At 39.4% G+C, this 21378-nt stretch overlaps 1 protein-coding gene across 2 annotated transcripts in view; it reads right to left on the minus strand.

Moving 5' to 3' along the window:
- Positions 1-21378, minus strand: part of EIF4B (eukaryotic translation initiation factor 4B) — a 29985-nt gene that overhangs the window by 3456 nt on the left and 5151 nt on the right. Inside the window, exons 2-12 of one of the 2 annotated variants that reach the window (XM_019419483.2) lie at positions 17802-17939; positions 16543-16751; positions 13424-13540; positions 11240-11294; positions 10456-10590; positions 7127-7264; positions 6852-7025; positions 3613-3841; positions 2249-2346; positions 809-1022; positions 128-183 (exon numbers count right to left, since the gene is read on the minus strand). In XM_019419483.2, coding sequence (XP_019275028.1) covers positions 128-183; positions 809-1022; positions 2249-2346; positions 3613-3841; positions 6852-7025; positions 7127-7264; positions 10456-10590; positions 11240-11294; positions 13424-13540; positions 16543-16751; positions 17802-17939 — 1563 coding nt within the window. Of the gene's footprint in view, positions 1-127; positions 184-808; positions 1023-2233; positions 2347-3612; positions 3842-6851; positions 7026-7126; positions 7265-10455; positions 10591-11239; positions 11295-13423; positions 13541-16542; positions 16752-17801; positions 17940-21378 lie in introns of both variants that reach the window. The other variant, XM_019419482.2, reaches the window with a different exon arrangement.

The following is a 21378-nucleotide window of genomic DNA, read 5'->3' on the forward strand; positions in this document are numbered from 1 at the left end:
AACCTTTAATACAAAAACAGGTGCAAAATTACACTTAAGTTCAATTATTTAGGGACTCCTTTATCTTTATAGGCTTTTTATTTAGGCCTCTTATCTATGTGAAAAACCAACTTCCTTTTGGTCTTACCTTTCCTTGCTGGTCCTTCCTCAGATGGTTGAGCCGGAACTACTTTCCCCCCACCACTAGAAGGAAAACATGTAATCAAGTTTATCAGTCTTAGGGAAAGAACCGGTAAGAAACTTATAAAGTAGTAAGCTTTACAGAGAACCAAAAATACAGACTTAACATTGTGGAACATTAAAGTATAGAAAAGACAACAATGAAAGCAATTGTATGAACACTCACTAAGTACCATGTCCTGTAGAATCATCACGATCACACAAGGTGAATACAATTCTCTATTTTACACATGAGGATCCTAAGACTTAGGGAAGTGAATCGACCCCCCAAAGCCACGCTGTCAAATGTGGTTGCAGCAGGTTCTGATGACCAGGTTGCAGGTTTCAAGCAGCCAAAGTGATGCCAACCAGTTATCAAAACTCTAGAAAGCTGAACAATTAGCTTTAATGAGCCAGCTCCAGCACACCACTGAATTTGAATTGAGAGCAAAGAGCGTAACTTAAAAGCTGCTATGTAAGGTACTTTCTTTTTCTTTATAATTTTTTAAAATCCCTGAAATGAATCCAAGTGTCAGTGGCTCAACTGACTGGGCTGCCCAGATACCCCATCCAGGGCACTTTCTACCATGGTATCACAATGTTTAAGATTCTACAGCTAAGCAGCTGCTATGCTTCTAAGTGGACTCACCTTGTAGGGGACTGCTGCTCTGTGTCTGAGCTCTGAGATCGAGCAGGAGGGTTAGAACTTCGCTTCACCCAAGCATTCTCCTTTGGTGGAGGGGCTGGCATTACCTTTAGAGGTTGTTCAGGTTTGGGAGGCTTAGAAGTTGGAGAGTGACAGTCTTCCTCCTTATTGAGTGTTTCATTTTCTAGAGACTTCTCACTCTCTCTCCTTCGTGCATCTGTTAAGTCAGAGTAGGAAGGTTAAATCATCGAGAGAAATTATTATACAACCATCTATTACAATCAGACAGAATAGAAAATGGTCCACACCCAAGTTTACCGCTTTTCATCATTATTCTTAAATATAGACCCCATCTGACTCCCAACAGATAAGTTATCCCCAAACTAGTGGTTACCACATGTTACTCTGAGAAAATGTTTTAAGGATGCAAGAAAAATAGGAAATACAAGAGCTTTCCAAGGACAGCCACCTCCTTTCCTAGGAACTAGTACTCTTTACTTCGGGATTATAGCCTTGCTACATTTTGTGTTAAAATGTTTGTACTTGGAGAAGGATACACATACATGTGTGAAGAGGACCCTGATGCAGCCTCAAATCCACATACATAGAACAAAATGGGATATACATTTATGAAAAACAAAACCTACATTATGTTTTTTTTTTCTTAAAGGCACTAAATATCTCCTCAAAACTGAAAGTTTATTTTGTTAGATTCTTCCTACATTAAGTGCAATCTCCTCAGGAGGTATATAATCAACCCAACCATCATACTCCCACCTCGCTACAAAGAGAGGCATTATTGTCCTGTCACTAAAAGGCTACTCCAGTATGAATGTCTGACAGAAAACTTCTGCAACACTTGGCTGAGGTGATTTGGAAATTCATCCTTGAGCCATACTTTGAAGTGCTCAAGCACAAATCAGTTCGGAGGTGAGAGGAGAAAACAAAAAAACACTGGCTCACAATAATAAGGTAAGGGAGGTGTTATAATTGAACTGTTTCCAAAACACTAAACATATGTGTGACGAATCAATGAATTCAAGGCAGGAAGGAAGGATGGATGAAGAGCAGAAGATCATTGCTTGAGACACTGCTCCGGTCGCACAGGACATCCAAAAAGGCTGGCCCTGGGAGCAGCTCAGAGAGAGCTGTAGGACTGTGACTGCTCTATGTAAAGGAAAACTCTGGAATGTCCGTAAAAGGAAGAGAAAATCCAGCAGTCAAGTATACTCTTTAGTGGAAGCTTATTAAACAGGTCGCCTACATCACTTCTGGTACCTATTTCTCAGATTTTTCAAACCATGAGATGTGACACTCCAATCTATGCTAACCCAAATAAAATGTCCATGACTGAATTTAACACCCCAAAGGCTCTGCATAGTTTGGTTATGGCTACTTTATGGAAAAGGGCGATAACATGATACCCACCCTGGTCTGACTTACTTCTGCCAGATGTGGCTGAGGTCCCAGTCTGTGATGACTCACTTCCTGTCCTGGACCGTTCCCGTTCCTGAGTTTCTTCACTTCGCCAGCTTGGGTGTCTGTATAAAGAGATTAAAAAAACAAAACAAAACATATGTCCAGCTAAATGAAGGCCATTATGGACCCATGCTGCCCCTTCAAGAACCATCACTTATTGATATTTTATCATGCTTGCTTTACTTGTGGGTGTGTGTGTGCATCTTGTCTCTCAAACCATCTGAAAGCTGCAGACATGAAGATACTCTGGCTCTAAATACTTCAGCAAGCACCAACTAGGGTTAAGAACATTCTCCTACATAATCTCCAGCCCTCCTCCCTTACTGGTAACACAATTCAACAAGTCATTCAAAACTAGGCCATTTTTCAGAACGTTTCTACCCTATTAGATCCAGTGCCACCTTTCAATAATAAACACTTTAAGCAACGACTCCTTTATGATCCTGAAATACCCTTGGATAAAGTAAGTAACACACACACAAGTAAAAATAAATGGAAAATAACTTACAACTTACGTCTAATATAGGCAAAAACATTTTCTCTCTACTTTATCCCCAGTAACTTGGAAAGAGGTTCAATCACTTGCCTCACCAAGGTGGGGCTTTACTTCATATACTAAAGCAAAGTTTGGCAATTTTCTTTACTGGGTCAAATAAACTTTATTTTTATTTATTTTTTTAAAAATGTTTATTTTGGGGGAGGGAGGGGGAGGGAGGGAAGGAGGGAGAGGGGGAGAGGGGGAGAGGGGGAGAGGGGGAGAGGGGGAGAGGGGGAGAGAGGGAGAGAGGGAGAGAGGGAGAGGGAGAGGGAGAGGGAGAGGGAGAGGGAGAGGGAGGGAGGGAGGGAGAGAGAGAGAGAGAATCCCAAGCAGGTTCTGGGCTGTCAGCACAGAGGCCCGACATGGGGGCCCAAACTCATGAACTGTGAGATCATGACCTGATCTGAAACAGAGAGTCAGATGCTTAACCGACTGAGCCACCAGGGCGCCCCTGATCAATTTTATTTATAAAAAAAGGAACAGGCCATAATTTGACAATTCCTATATTAAATTAGCACCAATTACCACCAATTTATATTTGTTACAGTTTAAGCCCGGTTAAGCCCTTTTACAAATTGTGAGCAACAGGCAACTCTTCACTGGATGAAAAGTGTCCCATATGCTCCAGCATGCCTAGCGGTCCCAGCCCACGTCCACTAAATGCCAGTGACAACCAACAAGGTCTCCATGAATTTCCCAAGTGTGCCCTAGGGATGCACGCCCCCCCCCCCCCCCCTCCAGGAGCCACTAGACTTGTGGACAGGAAGCCCACAGTCAAGGGGAAGCTCACCGCTCCCGAGGCCGTCGCTCTAGCTTGGGCTCATCCAGCTGGCGCTGCAGTTTCTCCTGCTCCTTCTGTAGCCGCTCCTCTACTTCTCGCTCTCTAGCAGCTGTGTCAACGGGCTTCGCCCCTCCAAAGATAGAGGCTGCTCGACTGGACTGGGAGGTGCTAGCAGAGGAATCATCTTCCTTAGGAGTACTCCGAGGCTTTAGATTCAGTTTGGGTCTTTGGGGGGGACCTAAGTTAAATAAAACTCTAAGTAATAGTTCTTCAAAATCACCAGAAGCTGATGGCTGAAAGCCAGATTCTCAGATGCAGCTCTTCTAAAACCCTCTATGGGATTCAGAGTAGTGGCCTAACCAATCCAGCAGGGAAGGGAGATCATTAGAAAATGTGTGGCTTAAATAACCAAGTCCAATCAATCTTTCCACTACCATGCCGATGATGCAGTGCCAGACTGAGGGAAAGACTAAAAAAGGGTAAAAATTTAAATGGTAAGTCATCACGATTACTGATTACCTGGGAAGAACGGTCTATGATAAACTATTGGATGGAAGAGTATCTTGGTCAAAAATGTGGTCTGGACGATAGATTACTTCATTAAGTAAGAGCTTGTAACAGTAAGACTCTACTGCCTATACTCTTGTCTCTCTGTGTAGTATAAACTTAGAGCGATTCACAGAGTACAGTATAGAACACTGAATAGCTGATTACAAAGTCTAAAGGAATTTGATTTCGTTTTGGATCCAAGTTGTCAGAAAGTTTCAAGGAAATCCTATTTCTCAAAATTAGTATTTATCTTAAGTATTTCCGACATATCAAAGATAAAGAAAGTATAAGGCCTATGTGTCAGCCACCTGGCTTCAGTAATAAAACACTATAATACCCACTGAAGGTTCCTGAGTAGCATTCCTCTGATGACACGCCTAACTGTGTTCGGTCTTCTCACAACCATTACACTGAATTCGGGTTTTATCATCCCCATGCAGGTCTTTATACTCTCACTACAGAACATATGTATGTATCTACAAAAAAAGGGTATCATTTGGCAATGTTATTTTTTTTTTTCCTTTTAAGCAGGCTTCATGCTCAGAGCAGAGCCCAATGTAGGGCTTGAACTCATGGCCCTGAGACCAAGAGTCAGAGGCTTACCTGAGTCACCCACGCACCCCGAGATTTAAATTTTCTAGACGGGTTTTTAACTGCCAATTTATATAAACTTCCAAGATACAGTTTTTCAAAAAGATCTGATCTTTAAGTAATCTCTGTACCCAACATGGGGCCTGAACTCATGACCCCAAGGTCCAGTCATACCCTCTGACTAAGCCAGCCAGGTACCTCTAACTGATACAGTTTTAATACGTATAACTTTGTGAAGGGCTCATTAACTTCCCTTTTATAGGGTAATACTGGGGGTCAGAAAGAGTTAACTCATTTAAGCCCTACAGTTAGTACTTTGTGGATCAAAGGATGAAATCAAAGCAACTTTATGCTCCTTTCACTATAGTACACAATAACATCCTTTTCTTCTCCGTCTGCTAATTTCCATTTATTTTACCAACTCAACATATAATCTGAGCACCTATATTTTAGATATCATTCTAAGGCCACGAATATGACAGTTGGGGGTAGTATTTAGTTCCTGCCTGCAAGGGGCGCAATTCAGCAGAGAATCAAAATAAAGAAGAATACAGTATGCTAAACTGGACAAAACAGATTTATCCATATGGAAGTTCTTAGACTGGGGCTATGTTTGGGGAAACCTGTGAAGGCTTCCAAGTGGTGACTCCTGAAAGTCTAGAAAACTGAGCGAGCAGCTTAATGGTAGATGTCCAAGGGATGGGAGACAGCACTAAAAATGAAGATCCTTGTGTCAGAGGAACAGAAGAAAGGCTATCTTTCAGGCCATGGAGAGACTAGGAAGGCTTTTAAAAGAATCTAATGGGGGGCCTGAGTGGCTCAGTTAGTTAAGCATCTGATTTTGGCTCAGGTCATGAGCTCGCAGTTTCTGAGTTCGAGCCCCGCATTGGGCTCCCTGCCATTGCTGCAGAGCCCACCTCAGATCCTCTGTCCCAGTCACTCTTCTGCCCCTCCCCAACTTGTGCTATATATATAAAAAAAAAAAAAAAAAAAAAAAAAAAAAAGCCATGAAAGAATAATCTAATTAGCTCTTGTTCCAGAAAGACAATTTGGGCCAGTGTAAAGAATGGAACGAGGCAGGGAAATTTGTTAGTAATGTGAGCACAGCAATGAAGTATGAACAAAGCCAGTGGCAGCTACTCTGGAGATAAGGGGGCAGATCTTAGAGGGAGCTGTAGACAAGATCACCAGAAAAAAAGATCAGGTGTGCAGTTACTGAGGGAGGCAACAATGGCATGAGAGGAAAAAGGTCAGGAGTTGAGATTCAAAGCGCATATCAAGCCTCTACTTTTCTCACTAGTGAAGTGGAGATGATAATTGTACCTATACTAGGTAGAATGCTTAAGATCATATACTACCTGTAAGTGTACTCCGCTCACCGTTGGTGCAGAGTAAATGCTCAATAAATGTTAGTTGTTATTTCTAGGTTTCATGCATGGAAATAGAGGAAATGGTTAATAGCAATGTTTTTAAAAACGCACAATGTTTTAAAAAAAGCACTTGGCATAAAGTCAGGGCTAACACGGGGATGTTAAAAAGAGTAGTAGACAAGCTGTCTAAAAATAATTGGAGAGAAATTCTAGACCAGTTTTTTTTTTGATATCAATGAAGTCAGAACACAGATGCTGGCCATTTATTAATAGGTTGTGAGAGGTCAGATTTGTAACACAGTATGTTTTTACTTAAGTGTTATTAACATTAGGGGCATAATTTTAGAATAGGTGCACTTACATCTTACCATTAATTGAGTGTCAATTACTGTGGCACAATGGCACTGAAATCACCAACACTTGGTTTTTAACCCACAGTGCCAATCACTGGCTAGGAGACTGCGTGGCAAATGTTTCCCTTTTCTCCTTTGTATTTTCAGTAAGTTTTAACTGAAAAATCTATATGCTAAGGCAACTAAAAAGAATTAGCCTTTGCTTTATCTCCATTCTGTCATCCTCGTCCGATGCTCTTTCTACTAGGCTCTGCTTTATCTCTTACAATGTGTAAGTGCTATCCTGTTTCAAAACCCACTTCAGGGGTCTGAGACATAACTGATAATTTTTCAATCAGTTTCTCCAGTGGTCTGCCCTATTAAGTAAATAAAAGAAAACGATTACCTCTATCATCACGCCTATAATCATCCCGAGAGTAATCATCTCTGGAACTCCATGATCGATCATCTCGTCTGTCGTATCTGTCTTCGTAGCGGTCCCCGCCTCCTCTGTAGTCATCATCCCTACGGTACCCGCTACCAAATGCTCTTCTGCCACTGCCTATCCTGGAATCGTAACCTGTAAATATATCCCAAATTATGATCATCACACCAGAGGAAATAAAGGCAAGCAAGACGTTCTTGAAAGAAAGAAATTTAACGCAGCTGTTTTTTAATGACCTCTATCATAGTCTCTGCTGCCTCGGTCATCATAGCGATCCCGGCCCCCGTATCGATCCATATCTCGGCGTGGGCCATCCCGATATCCATCCCGATACCCATCACGGTATCGGTCTGAATCATAACGATCTCGATACTCTAGAGAGAAAACAGACAAAGCAATGTCATTCCCTTTTCTTTGACACCATTAATAGGAAGAAGCATGAAAGACCACGAGGTCAACTTGGTTTCATGAGTTCACAGTCACTGCTAGGTCTGTTTTTATAAAAACAAATCACTTTAAATGCAAAGTGGAAACGTGTACTGAAATAACTTTTATTGGTTATTTGATTTAAACATTTTTGATTCAATAAATGCTAAGTCAACAATTTATGAGGGAGTTAAGGAAGAGTAAAATCTCTATACAGCCCATAATGAATTTTCAGCATTAAAGACAAATATAGTAGGAAATATAATTGAAATCTATAGTTTTGATTGGTTCCAAAGAACCAATCAAAGACCACTTAAAAACTTTCGCATGGGAAAATACACAAGCCCTAAGTCTGGGAAGGCAAACAAAAAGAGAAAAATATATGTGACATAGGACAGTGATTGGCTATTAAATAACAGAAACTAAAATTAACAGAACATTTTCTACCACCAAAATGGTGAAGATGTAAGTAAGAGCTACCTCTGGTGTTGGCCAAGTTTGGGGGAGTAAGTGAATTCCCACACTGCTGAGGAGTCTAAAACAGCACAACCACTCTGAAACTGGATTCAGAACTATGCATTAAAAACTTTAAAATCACTTGCACCCTCTGGGGCAACAGTTCAACTTCTAGGAATTTATCCTGAGAAAATAACAGGACATTTAATAAAGACATGTACAAGGAGATTCACAGGAATGTTGTGTATAATATTAAAAAATTGTCGAGTGCACAAGCTATGGGTTAAGTCAGGGGGCATCTATAAAAAGCAACCACTAAAAACGGAGTTAAGAGATGTATTTACTATGACACTTGAAAACTGTATTTTACACACATGCATGAATATCAGTATCAGAGGTGCCTAAATTCCAGAAATTTGTATCTAAGAATGTTGCAGAGCTCAGGCGGCAAGCTACAATGGTGTGAGGCATTTATAAAAGGAGGTAGCAGCTATTTAGCTTTGGCTAACTTGCGAGATCTTCCAATTTTCTAAGAAACCCGGGAGCCCCAACGTTTATATGAAAACTTCATTTTCCAGAGATGAACGAAACAATTACAACAAACAAACTTAAAAACATTTTGAATTTAATAATTCATGCACACAGGTCAAACAAGGATTTTATTTTTATGACTTCTTCCTTTTAAACCATGATTTAATTTTGGAAACAACATCATTTTGTCCACATTCCCTGGTAGTTTAAATTGGTAAGTTAAAGGACATGCTAATGTTGGTAAAACAATTACACACGGGAGAGAATCTGAAGAATTCAAAACACAAAAAATCAGCCACGTGTTTATTCTGAAATATGTATTTGATTTCTAGAGAGACATATGAACTGTATACTTAATTTTATTTAGGTAATATTAAAATGATAATAAGCTTGTACTCACTAAAACAGCTGGCCGAGAAATATACAAATGTTTGCTAAGATTTTACAATAATATTTAGTACAACTATACCTTTCCCCGTGTCTTTTATGGGCCCAAAGCTTGGAATAGGAATCTCTAACAACTTGGCAGCTTTGGATAACAACAGCACATTCATTCTTGTTATCCATCCTGCTTGTTCCAAACTCAAGGTTTCAAGGGAGGAAATAGTCATGTCCCTGGATTCAAAACAGGACCCTTGGTCTGACTGCTTTTTCTTTCAAGAGCCATTTCTTTCTGTTAACAACAGAACCTCTTGCATAAATGTTGACGTGCAATACCTCAGGTAGTTCTCCCCAAGGCTTTGTCTGGTCACAAAGACTTGATAGAAAAGTCAGATATAAACTAGATTCAAAGTAGTATGTCACAAATATAGCTAAAGGATTCCTTCTACCTTCACCCAGTCACGAAGGTAGTTATGTTACCCTGCACACATTTTTATGATTTATGCATGAACACTACTATATGATAGTGTTGTTCAAATGTTTATACCCCCCACTCAACATTATAGGTTTTAAACTTTATCTCTATCATTACACATATATTTTATTATATGGACAAACCGCTATCTCGTCATTTCTTCATTGACTTAGTATTATTTCCTCACATATTTCAATAAAGTTGCCTCACTTTCTCCATAAAGGTTTGCATATTTTTTGTTAGATTTAGGTACTTTGTGTAAACGTTGTAATTCACCCCAACTCTTACCCCATGACATTCTCTATTTCCTTTCTTTGAATTATTTATTTGCACACAGTTTCTCTCCCCTAGTATAAGCAATGTCCAATGAGGATAGAATTTTAAGTCTATGTATTTATTTTGAAAAAGAGAGCACAAACAGGTGAGGGGCAGAGAGTAGGAGAGACAGAATCCAAAGCAGTCTCTTTGCCATCTGTGCAGAGCCTGATGTGGGGCTCAAACTCATGAACCGTGAGATCATGACTATAGCTAAGATTAAGAGCTGGATGCTTAACAGACTGAGCCACCCACAGGCACCCCTCGTCTGTTTTGTTCACTGCTATATCCTGAGCTTTGAACACTATCAGGTACAGGGTAAACATTTAGTATCTTTGAAGAGAACGAATTTTCTGTTATTTTGAAAGGTGTCTTAAAAAATACCATTTTGACTGCTGGCTGCTAGTAATGCAGCCAATTTTTGTGTAATGTTCTTACCCCAGCAATCTTGCCAAACTTTTTTATAGTTCCTTACTTTGTAAGATCTGTTGGGTTTCTTTATAAACAACTATTTCCTAAAGAGAGAGAAATCTCCCGCCTAATCTTTGGCAAGGTTTAAAAAAAATTTTTTTTAATGTTAGTATATTTTTGAGGGAGACTGAGTGTGAGCGGGGGAAGGTCAGTGTGTGTGTGTGTGTCTCACACACACAGGGAATCTGAAGCAGGCTCCAGGCTCCAAGCTGTCAGCACAGAGCCTGACATGGGGCTCGAACTCATGAACTGTGAGATCACGAGCTGAGCCGAAGTCAGACGCTCAACCCACTGAGTCACCCAGGCACCCCAAAATTTTGTGTTTTTTCTTAATTATAAATTTATCAAATTCTTTTTCTGCATCTATCAATTCTTTTGAAGATCATAAAAATTTTTTCTGTATCTCCTACTCCCTTTCTGCTAATGTGATCATTTACATTGACATATCTGTCCTATTACAAAACAGTTCTCAGAACACAGAAGAAACTCACTCGATAAAAATGAACTTACTGTCTCCAAAGCTATCATCGCCTCTCCTAGGCGGGTAGTCATCGAAGCTGTCTGTGGCAGGACGTGCCCTCCAGTCTGTATCTGTTTTGTCAGAATCCCGATTTCTATCTCGGCCAAAAGAACGATCATCCCGGTCTATAGAGATAAAATAAAAACAAGTTAGCCCACAAAAACTTTTGCCTGATTATTTGTCACATGCACAGAGCCTTACCCCAACATACTGTATTTCTTCCTCATATCATCACAAAGTTGTCCCAACTTTGATGCCCCATTATCGTAAAGCGCACTCTTCAACTTAACTGAGTGATTCACTTCCTCATGGTAAGTATTAAACCTCATGGTTTATTTAATTAACCATGAAGTTTAATGCCTATAGGTCTCATTCTGTGTACAGGCCAGGAACCTCTGAAATACATATGAATGAGGCCCCTCTTGTGCTGCTAGGTACACCTAATCTATTTATTACATATTTAATGTTCCTCTAGATCAATCAGGGTCTTTCCATCATTTTGGGGTGGGTAATTCTTTGCTGTGTCTTATGCGGCAATCCCTGGATTCTACCCGTTAGGAGTCAGTAGCACTTCCCAGTTCTGACAACTCTAGAGGTCTTCACACATTGACAAATGTCCCCTTGAGCAAAATCATCCTTAACTGGCAACTAGTGCTCCAGATTCAGGCAGGCCTACTGCTCTGCATCTCTATTAAAATTTTCTGGGAACAGGCACCTCTGCTTTGTCATCCTAGGACCAAAACAAAACAGGAAGATTTCTATCAGATTTCTTACCTTTATCTTGTGCTTGATCAGCAACGTCCACTCGAATTCTCCTGTTACCTAGAGACTGAGAGGATAGGACCACATTAACCAACCTTTTGCCCCATTATGCACAAATCCCATGAGTGACCTTGAACGTCTGGGCATAGCAGAAGCACTGGGGGAAGGAAGATAAAGGAAAAACACTGTAATCTAGCCAACATTCCAATTTGTTGGCTAAAGAATCCTTTACAAAGACTTGAAAACTGAAATAATCCCTTAGAATTAACAGATTTAAATTGGGCTTGTATCAATGCCACATCAATTAGCCATTTTTATAAAGATATATATACTTTATAAAATGAGCCTTTTAACTATCAAAGGCAATTTATCAAGAAATAATTCCCAGGCAACTAGCTAAATAAAAGGCATATTTGGGTCCAGAGCAATTATTCACTCAGACATTTATAGAGCCCCTAATATGCACCAGCAACAGTACATAAAGCATTGTCTCTATTATCTCAAGTTCTTTCACTCAATATTACCTTTGGATAAATCAGTTCCTCCAGGATACCCTCTGACTTCCCTTTCCCACATCATTATTTATTTATACACTTTGAACCCAATAAATTCTACTGCTGATTTTTCCTCATTTCCCAGTAGAATCTACAGTTGAAGAAGGATAACAGTGAATTTTAGTTACAAACACCCAGAATTATATTAAACACTACTATGACGAAATCTCTAGAAACAAAGAAACCCCTAAGTCTGGACCATGACAGCATTTTACATAATAGATAATTCAACAAACTTCAGATAACTGTATGGTATTCTTTCCCTTATCCAGATAGAACAGTTAAAAAGGAGTAATGTTAATAAAACCTAAAAATGATCTGAAAAGAAAAACTTTGGAACTAAGCTTTATATATATTTAACTTATATACCTAGATTATTATTCCTATTTGACATTTACTTCAGATTTTCATGGCTGTAACTCAATTATGACACAGGTAAAATATTTTGAGAGGTGTTGATTTCAACTGTGTCAAGTGGCAGGTTTGGACCATAGAATTATGGCACAAATGGCCCAAATCTGCACTTTGACAAACTACCTTCTCAAGAAGTGAGGGGTTTCTGGCATTAAAAATGGAAAAAAGAGCCCCTTTCCTTCCCAGATATAATTTGATTTCTAGTCACTAGAAGTAAAAAAGAGGAGGAAAAAAAAAAAAAAAAAAGCAGGTCCTAGACTAGAAACTTCTGTTACTAACAGGTAACCGAATGCTTTAATATCCTGCTTGTGCTAGCTTAAGAATCACTACATGGCACCAATCACTCAAATGACTGTAATTATAATTAGATTTAATCCCCATACCCCCCTCATGTATTAACAGCTAAATCTCCTCTACTACACTGCTGGCATATCTGGATAGAAAAACATCCAAGGGCAATGTTAAAAAGCAGAACTGAGTGTTCACTGTCATTTTCCTTTAAGAGACTCCTAGGAACATGTATTACAAACGACATTCCACTGAGAAATGTTTCCAAACTCTTTACAACCATAAAAAAAACATTAACTTCCCTGAAAACCAGATAATGCCTTTTAACACTAAACTTATATACATGATTTTTTCTATCTGCCTTGATCTGGTCAGATTATATTGAAAAAGCAAAGCCATGAGAGCGGAGACAAAGCTCTGAATCAACAAATGAGAGCTTCTATTAGACCTGGTGTGGTGGAGATGCCTGGGTGGCTCAGCTGGTTGAGTGTCTGACTTTCCCTCAGGTCATGCATGATCTCACTGCTCTTTAGTTCCACCCCTGCATGGAGTCCGGCTCTGTGCTGACAGCTCGGAGCCTGGAGCCTGCTTTGGATTCTGTGTCTCCCTCTCTCTCTGCCCCTCCCCTGCTGGTGCTTTGTCTCTCTCTCAAAAAATAAATAAACATTAAAACAACAATAACAACAACAACAAAAGAGTTGGTGTGGTGGGTTTCTTCTGTAATTTTCCACCTAAGTACCTCCCTGAATGATTGGGGCCTACGGAGTTTGCTCAAGTGAAGTACGACTTGCTAGATGTTGAATGTTAAGTGTCACACGGTGCTTTTCTTTGTAGATACTATGACAATCTTTGAAACAGCCAGTGACCCAACCAAAAATATATTGATAAGTGTAAGACTGGTTAGCTCCCACCCTCAAACTCCCCACCTTATTTATTTTACCTCTTCGTTGAGGCTCAGGGCACTGAGCAAAGAATCCAGGTCCTCAAACTCAGCGTAACCAAAACCTTTCAACCTCTCTGGATTGCTGGGTTCACGTGGTAAACGCACTGCACTGATCTGAAGGAGTAAAGAAACAGATTTCCCAATTAAGTGTTCTCGTTCATTTGTTCCCCCCACCCTCCCAATCACTGCATATGCAATGAATTTCTCTGAAGAATTCACAAAGAAGAACCTGGTGGTTTCCAGGAGGAAAACTGGTGCAAAGGGATAGGAGAGAGACTTCACTATATGCCATCAGACCTTTTCAATTAGAACAGTACTAAATTAACCCTTAAAAAAAAAAAAAAAAAAAAAAATTAACACGAATTCAGAGTAGTCCCTGTATCCCTGACTTCTGTCTCATTCTACAGGTCTAATTTTTAGTTGTTTTCTAGGTGGTCTATTTTTTAAAGACTTAATTATCTGAGAAACGTTACTGTCTTCGTATACTAACCATCCTTGGCTGAATCAAACATTGGATTATAAACTCCCACCAGCCTTACTCCCTCTATTGAATTCTGAGATGGCAAACTACTGAATTTTTACTCTTGAAATACAAGAAGAATTTACAGTGACCTGGTTTTATTTTGAGGTTACCTTGTGTTTTCTAATTGTAGGTTTGCAGAATTCCTCGTTTTAAAGTTTCATAAAACTTTACCCGGCACAAAATTTTTTATTATTTACAACAGGGTACGTACTCTTCATTTCCAATTTTAGAACCATTTTGAAACACCTCTATCTTCTGACCATCTTTTTGATGGCTTCCACATATTTTCTCACCCTTTAACTTTTTTCTTTAGTATTTTGCATGTATTCAAGTTATTCTTCTGCATCACTGATCTGATACTTTACTCTGGCTCCTGAGATACACATTTTGTTATAGTCTCTTTAAATTCTAGTTTAACTCAACTCCTGAATACAGCAGAACAAAATATGAAAGGGAGAAGTAACTCCAGACCAGTTCTAAAGCATTCAGTGAAAAGCTTGAATGGGTCAGAGGTTATTATTCAGCATTCTACAGAAGAGGCCAAGAAAGTAAAATCAAAAACAGGTCAGCCTTCTAGCTGTACTACGTATTTGTACAGAGAAGATGATTTATAGGTGGCAATCAAAAAATAATCACATTGTGGGGTGCCTGGATGGTTCAATTCGTAGAGTGTACAACTCTTGATCTCAGGGTTGTGAGTTCAAGCCCCACACTGGATGTAGAGATTACTTAAAAATAAACTCTTAAAAAAAAAAAAAAAATCACATCAGAAAAAGTACCCATTGAAGTTGGTGGCCCACTGCAGAGAAGAGGATCTAGGAAGGGAGTCAAAAAACAAAGTAAGAAGAGAATAGATCTTTTTTTTTTTTTTTAAAGTTTATTTATTTTGAGAGAAAGAGCAAGCAAGTGAGCTTGTACAAGCAGGGGAGGGGCAGAGAGAGAGAGGCAGAGACAGAATCCCAAGCAGGCTTCACGCTCCCAGCACAGAGCCCAATGTGGGGCCTGAACCCACAAACTATGAGATCATGACCTGAGCCAAAATCAAGAATTGGATGCTTAACAGACTGAGCCACACAGATGCCCCATGCAGAGAGTAGATCTTTAAAGGAAATGCACCTTAAAACAAACAAACAAACAAACAAACAAACAAACAAAGGTAAAACCTACCCTCCACGTGGGGTGTCAAACTCACAATCCTGAGATCAAGAGTCGCATGCTCTGACTGAGCCAGCTAAGTACCCCAAGTCCTAAGTATTTTATTTTTTTAAAGTTTACTTTGAGAGCGAGCGAGTGGGGGAGGTGCAGAGAGGGACAGAGGGAGAGAATCACAAGCAGGCTGTGCACTGTTAGCATGGAGCCTGATGTGGGGCTGGAACTCATGAACCGCGAGATCATGACCTGAGCCAAAATCCAAGTTGGACACTTAACTGACTAAGCCATCCAGATGCCCCAGTCTTAAGTATTTTTAAATCCAAGTTTGGAAAAAGGACTTCTCCTGAGCACCTCTATACTCACTTTTCCATCTTTTTGAAATCTAGATCAGCATTCCAAACATCCTCTCTTAAGCTTTTTAAGATGGCCTACAATCACCGTGAATTCCACTATATGTGTCACCAAGCTCACAGAACCCTTAATAATTTTAGCACACTATCACTAATATAAATTACACATCTCCAACTTCGGCTCAGGTCATGATCTCGTGGTTTGTGGGTTCGAGCCCCACATCAGGCTCTGTGCTGACAGCACAGAGTCTGGAGCCTGCTTAGGACTGGGTCTTCCTCTCTCTCTGCCCCTTCCCCGCTCACGCTGTCTCTGTCTCTCTCAAAAATAGTTAAAAAACGTTAAAAAACACTAAAAATTAAAAAAATAAAAATTACACACCTTCTCAGCTGCAAGTATTCATATCAAACATTGAAAAGTGATTTTGAGGGGTACCTGGCTAGCTCAGTCAGTAAAGCACGTGACTCTTGATCCTGGGGTTGTGAGTTTGAACCCCATGTTGGGTGGAAAAATTACTTAAAAATAAAATCTTAAAGGATTTTGATAGAAGCCTGAAGAATGACTGAGTTCAGAGGAGCTTTCCATCTTTCAAAACAACTGAGTATATCATTTTTTAAAAAAGTAATGTATGTGCCCAATGTGGAGCTTGAACTCACGACCTGAAGATGAAGAGTCCCAGGCTCCTAAGCCAGCCAGGTGCCTCTGGATATATCACTTTTAAGATTTTTTTCCCCCCCAATATATGAAGTTTATTGCCAAATTGGTTTCCATACAACACCCAGTGCTCATCCCAAAAGGTGCCCTCCTCAATACCCACCCCCCCCCCATCACTTTTAAGATTCTTAATGAGAAGAGGTATAGTTCCTGAGAGATTCTTTCTGTATCAATAAGGTATAAGACTGAGATTATGATTGGTGTGGGATGAGAATATTTTCAGCCAAAGGGTCTAAACACCACTTAGTCAATTATATACCTATTTCTTCCAAGTCTAGACACAACCTCAGAATCTTTCTCAGCTTAGAAATTCAGACTCGGTCACTGCCAATTTGCTACTCTCCATATTGAGTTAATTGCTGTAAACCTTTACACTTACATTTAATCCTCTAAAAAATTCCTTAATGGAATCTTCTGTCACATCATAGGGCAGGTTCCCTAGAAAAGCAGTATAGGGTGGCGATTTTGGAAGACGGCTCCGGTCGATATTGGGTTCCCGAGCAGCCCGTGGAGCAGTGGGCAGGATGGAACGGTCAATTGGAGGTGCCCTATACACGTCATCATCATTACTGTGCCAAGTGGTTGAAACTAGGATAGAAAAGTGGATGTTTAAGAAATCAGAGCAAACTCCCCTCACTGTTGCTGGAGAATAAAAAGATCCATGCTAAGTACCCAGTATTAAATAAGCCACACCAGAAAAAAAACAGATAAAAAGGCACTTAAATAAATGCATTTTACACAGAGAAAATGCTTCTGAAATGTCAGTATCAGATTAGCAATGCAAAAAACTCAGTATTCACTGTCTCTTGGTTTCTAGAGACCTTTAAAGACCCAGGCTTTTTATGAACAGAATCATAGTAACTCTTATTCCTTATACAGCAAAGAAAAGTATCAACTATTTATGGAATGTTACTGTGTGCAGGTATTTTATATTCATTATATCCCATCTTATCTTTATAACAACCCTGTGAGGTTGTTCCCATTCTACAGAAAAGGAAACTCAGATTTCAGATTTAGTAACGTGCCCAAGATTACAAAAATGGCATAGTAGATGGTAATCCTAGTATAGGTAGGACTCAAACCAAGGTCCCTCTCATTCCAAATGTATTTAAACATTATTGACAACTCTCATATTCCTAACTTTTTGGGTGGACAAAGTGTTTTCCTTATGGTTGATCCCCCTCTTTACAAAAAACAACTCAATTCCATCCTATTCCTCAGACCATTTTTGTTTACCCATGCCTTCATAAAAATAGTTCCTAGAGCAAATTATTCCTTAACTCTGGGTATAAACAGCTTATAGATTATGCTGTAATAACAGGATATCATAGAATTTTAGTAATCTAGTCCTTAACTTTTCCAATGAAAATGAGGATTAAAAGCCTTGAGAAAAGTATGTTAACAAGAGGGAGAACTAGTACTAAGTTCTCCTGAATCACAATTTCAGTCCCTTATCATGAACTCTTATCGCCTAAACCTAAAATTCCATGAAATACACAAACTTAGACCTAAGGTTCTACAAAACGATTAAATTCCTTTCAGATTACATGTGTGAACCATTATTATGGAATGAGTTTTGTCTCAGAAGAGAATGAAGAGAATGAAAATTTCAAGCATGATGGAAACTAAAAAAATTACCATCTCCTTCCAGGTCGTCTGTTTCATCAGCCCAGCTGACTGGTTTGGGGACATAAGTACTTCCTCCCCCAGTCCCTCCATCCTCAGCCAGAAAGTCTGTTAGGGAGATAGTTTTCCCCTTCTTATTCTTCTTTTTTGCTGTTTTAAAAAAGCAAAAGATTATTTACCATTACTTGGGTATTTAAAAGAGTTGTACAATGCGCTGTGAAAAGAAAGCAACATAGGGGCGCCTTGGGTGGCTCAGTCGGTTAGACATCGTACTTTGGTTCAGGTCATGATCTTGCAGTTCGTGAGTTCGAGCCCTACATAGAGCTCTGTGTTGACAGCTCAGAGCCTGGAGCCTGCTTTGGGTTCTGGGTCTTCCTCTCTCTCTCTGCCCCTCCCCTGCTTGCACTGTCTCTCTCAAAAATAAACAAAACAACAACAACAAAAGATTTTCAACATTAAGACTGGGATGGGGGCAACCTTTTATTTTCTACTATATTCACTCGTGTATCATTTGAAAATTTTAGTTAGTAACTACTTGGGTTTAAGACAGGTGAATACATTTGTAGCTTCTGGTATACAAAGAACTAAAACAAAACTCCTACCCCTAATAACATATTCTGAATGGTATTTATGAGGATTGTTTGATACTTGTAAAATAACCACACAAAGTAGGAATCATTGCTATCAATTTACAAAAAAGAAAACTAAGTCTCAGAGAGGTTACATGACTATCCTACAGTTACAGAGATATTAGATAGCAGAGCTAGAATTAAACCCAGGGTTTTGGATACCAAATCTAGGGCTCTTCCCACAGGAGCCCCAGCCTCTAAGAAGGCTGTTAGTAGTTCTATTGTGTGTGCGTGTGTGTAATGGGGGGGGAGGGGGGTATGATTAAGACTACACAAAACTGGATCTCCCTGCCCTCTAGGAAAAAAAATTCTCTCCTTCTTTACCCTAACACCACATATGAAGATGAGATAGGGCACTAAAGGTAAAAAATAAGAAGCCCCTAAGACCCAACACATTTGAATGTTCTGTGTTTATGAAATCTTTAGGAATTTCCAAATGGTTCTATTTAGTGGACTAACCTTGGCTCTCTATCTAGTTCTCAGAACCTCTTCTGAGATGGCATCTATCAACAGCTAATGCAGAAGAGCCAAAAGGACTAAATAAAGTTCTAAGACTGGCTCCTGAGAGTAGCCCCTACATACGAAAAAAGCACGCAGCTTTTGTTGTAACAAAGATCAGTTTCATGGTTTTTATAATCATGAGTTCCTCCTCCATGTTCCAATTCTCATCTAATTTTCAGTCCAAGAAGACTAAAAATTTGTAACATGATGCAACCATTTGTTTAACTGAAGGTTGCTCTCACCCAGCACCTTTCTTTAAAATCCAGCTTTAAGGAAATAAAGATGACCTGTTTGCTATGTTACGAACAGCCTCTGGACGCACTAAGAAGGGTCCTATAGCATTGATATTGCCCCTAGCTTTATGCAAAAGGCCTAGGAAAAATTTTAACAAGCAAATTTGGACAAGACATAAAGCATACCTCTGAGGTGGAATGCTTATTTTTGTCTTTTCCATACCCTGTAATTCAAAACAGTGTTGGGGACTAATATAATGCTAGCTAGAGATCCTTGTTACCCTCATGGGGTTTAACCTAGTATCATCAGCTAGTACCAAATTATTAATCTGACTGGTCACTGGGGAAATAAAAATAGAACTGATGGTCATCAGTCCATACAATGAAGTAAAGTTCAACATAAAAATAATTTGGTTAAAGCATCTCTGTCCCCTTTGTTCTGTATGTATATCTAATACCAAAAACAGCAGAAATCTGGAATTAGCCTGTTCTTTGGTCTGATTTTGGCTTATACCAACTTTCTAGATCGTAGTTTCTCAACTTTACCCCTTTTTTTTTTTTTTTTTTTAAACCCGTGACTCTTGACCAACACATCTCATACTCTGCTTTAATGTTACTGGAAATTTCAAAATAAACATCACAACTAAAAATAATTAAAACACTGTTTATTTCAGAATGTCTTTTTTATCGCTTCTCGGCCTTTTGGCTAAGATCAAGTGCAGAATGTCTTTTTAAATCACATATCTCTCTTTCCCTTGGGTTCTTTTGCTGTCCCCTCCAAAAAATTCCGGTTGAGAAATCACCAGATTATGGATGGTCTTCATTTAAAGACAGGCTAAAATTCTTTCACAAGATCTGTAACTCATCTTTCTTTAAATCTAGTAGCAGCACTGACTTAGTCAAAATATAAACAGATTTAAAGGAATTAACTGGCCCTTAAGAAGTAAAATCAGTCAACTAAAGTGGGTGCCAATGTTTGTTCCACTATTTTACTCCAATAACTGAGAAACGAGGTTATCTAAATCCTCCATGCCCTTTGCTCATCCAATACCTGGGCCCATGACATGTTTAGGATTTCAACAGCATTCTCTGTGTAAGTAAAGCATTGTTTAATGTTCCAGGCTTATCAATCCCTTGCCACATGATTGAACTGGTCCAACTCTTAATTTCCTTTAAATCTGATGTGAATTGGGTTAAAAAGTTAAACCAACCACCTCAAGTAATAGACAATTAAGTGTCCCAATTATTTAAGGCCAAACTACATGGATTAAGGGAGAAAAACACACATCTCAAAAATGTTATTAAATCCTCTGCCTGCTGACTTAATTACTACTACAATTTACCGAACAAGCACTAGGTACTTTATATACTCATATAGATTAAATAAAAGAGCTTAGAAGAAAGCATTTTCAAAAACATTTAAGTCTACAAGTCCTTAAACAAGAAATCAAACATTTGTTTCCTTGATAAACAGGGTTTCTTATAATAAATGAATACAACTAGGGATGCCTGGGTGCCTTAGTCGGTCAAGCATCCGACTTCTGATTTTGGATCAGGTCTTGATCTCAGGGTTGTGAGTTCAAGCACCGCACTAGATGGGGAGCCTGCTTAATAAAAAAAGTAATACAACTGATCAACTTAACTCTTAGAGTTTCTCAAGTTCTACACCATTGACATTCTAGGCTAGGTGATTCTTTGGGGTGGGGCTGTTCTGTGTACTATAGGATGTTTAACAGCATCTCCAGCCTCTACTCATCAGATGCCAGCACCAAAACCCCCACCCTGCTGTGACAACCAAAAATGCCTTCAGACACTATCAAATTACCCCTGCGTGGGTGAGACAAAATTATCTCCTGATTGAGAACCACTGGTTTAAGTGGGTTGTACATCAATAAATAAAAGGACAAACAAAAGGGAATGTTAGCCCCATATAAAAAACAGGATCCCTTGGGGCGCCTGGGTGGCTCAGTCAGTTGGGCGTCTGACTTCGGCTCAGGTCATGATCTCATGATCCTTGAGTTCGAGTCCTGCGTCACGCTCTGTACTGACAGCTCAGAGCCTGGAGTCTGCTTCGGATTCTGTGTCTCCCTCTCTCTCTGCTCCTCCCCTGCTCATGCTGTCTCTGTCTCAAAAATAAATAAAAACATTAAAAAAACCCCAAACAGGATTCCTTTAGTTTTCTCAGAATGTCTTCCTGCTATCACTCCATTCTTTTACTAAAAATAC

The sequence above is a fragment of the Panthera pardus genome, unplaced genomic scaffold, assembly GCF_024362965.1.
Source record: "Panthera pardus isolate Hobbes unplaced genomic scaffold, ASM2436296v1 HiC_scaffold_6, whole genome shotgun sequence".
Lineage (NCBI taxonomy): Eukaryota > Metazoa > Chordata > Mammalia > Carnivora > Felidae > Panthera > Panthera pardus.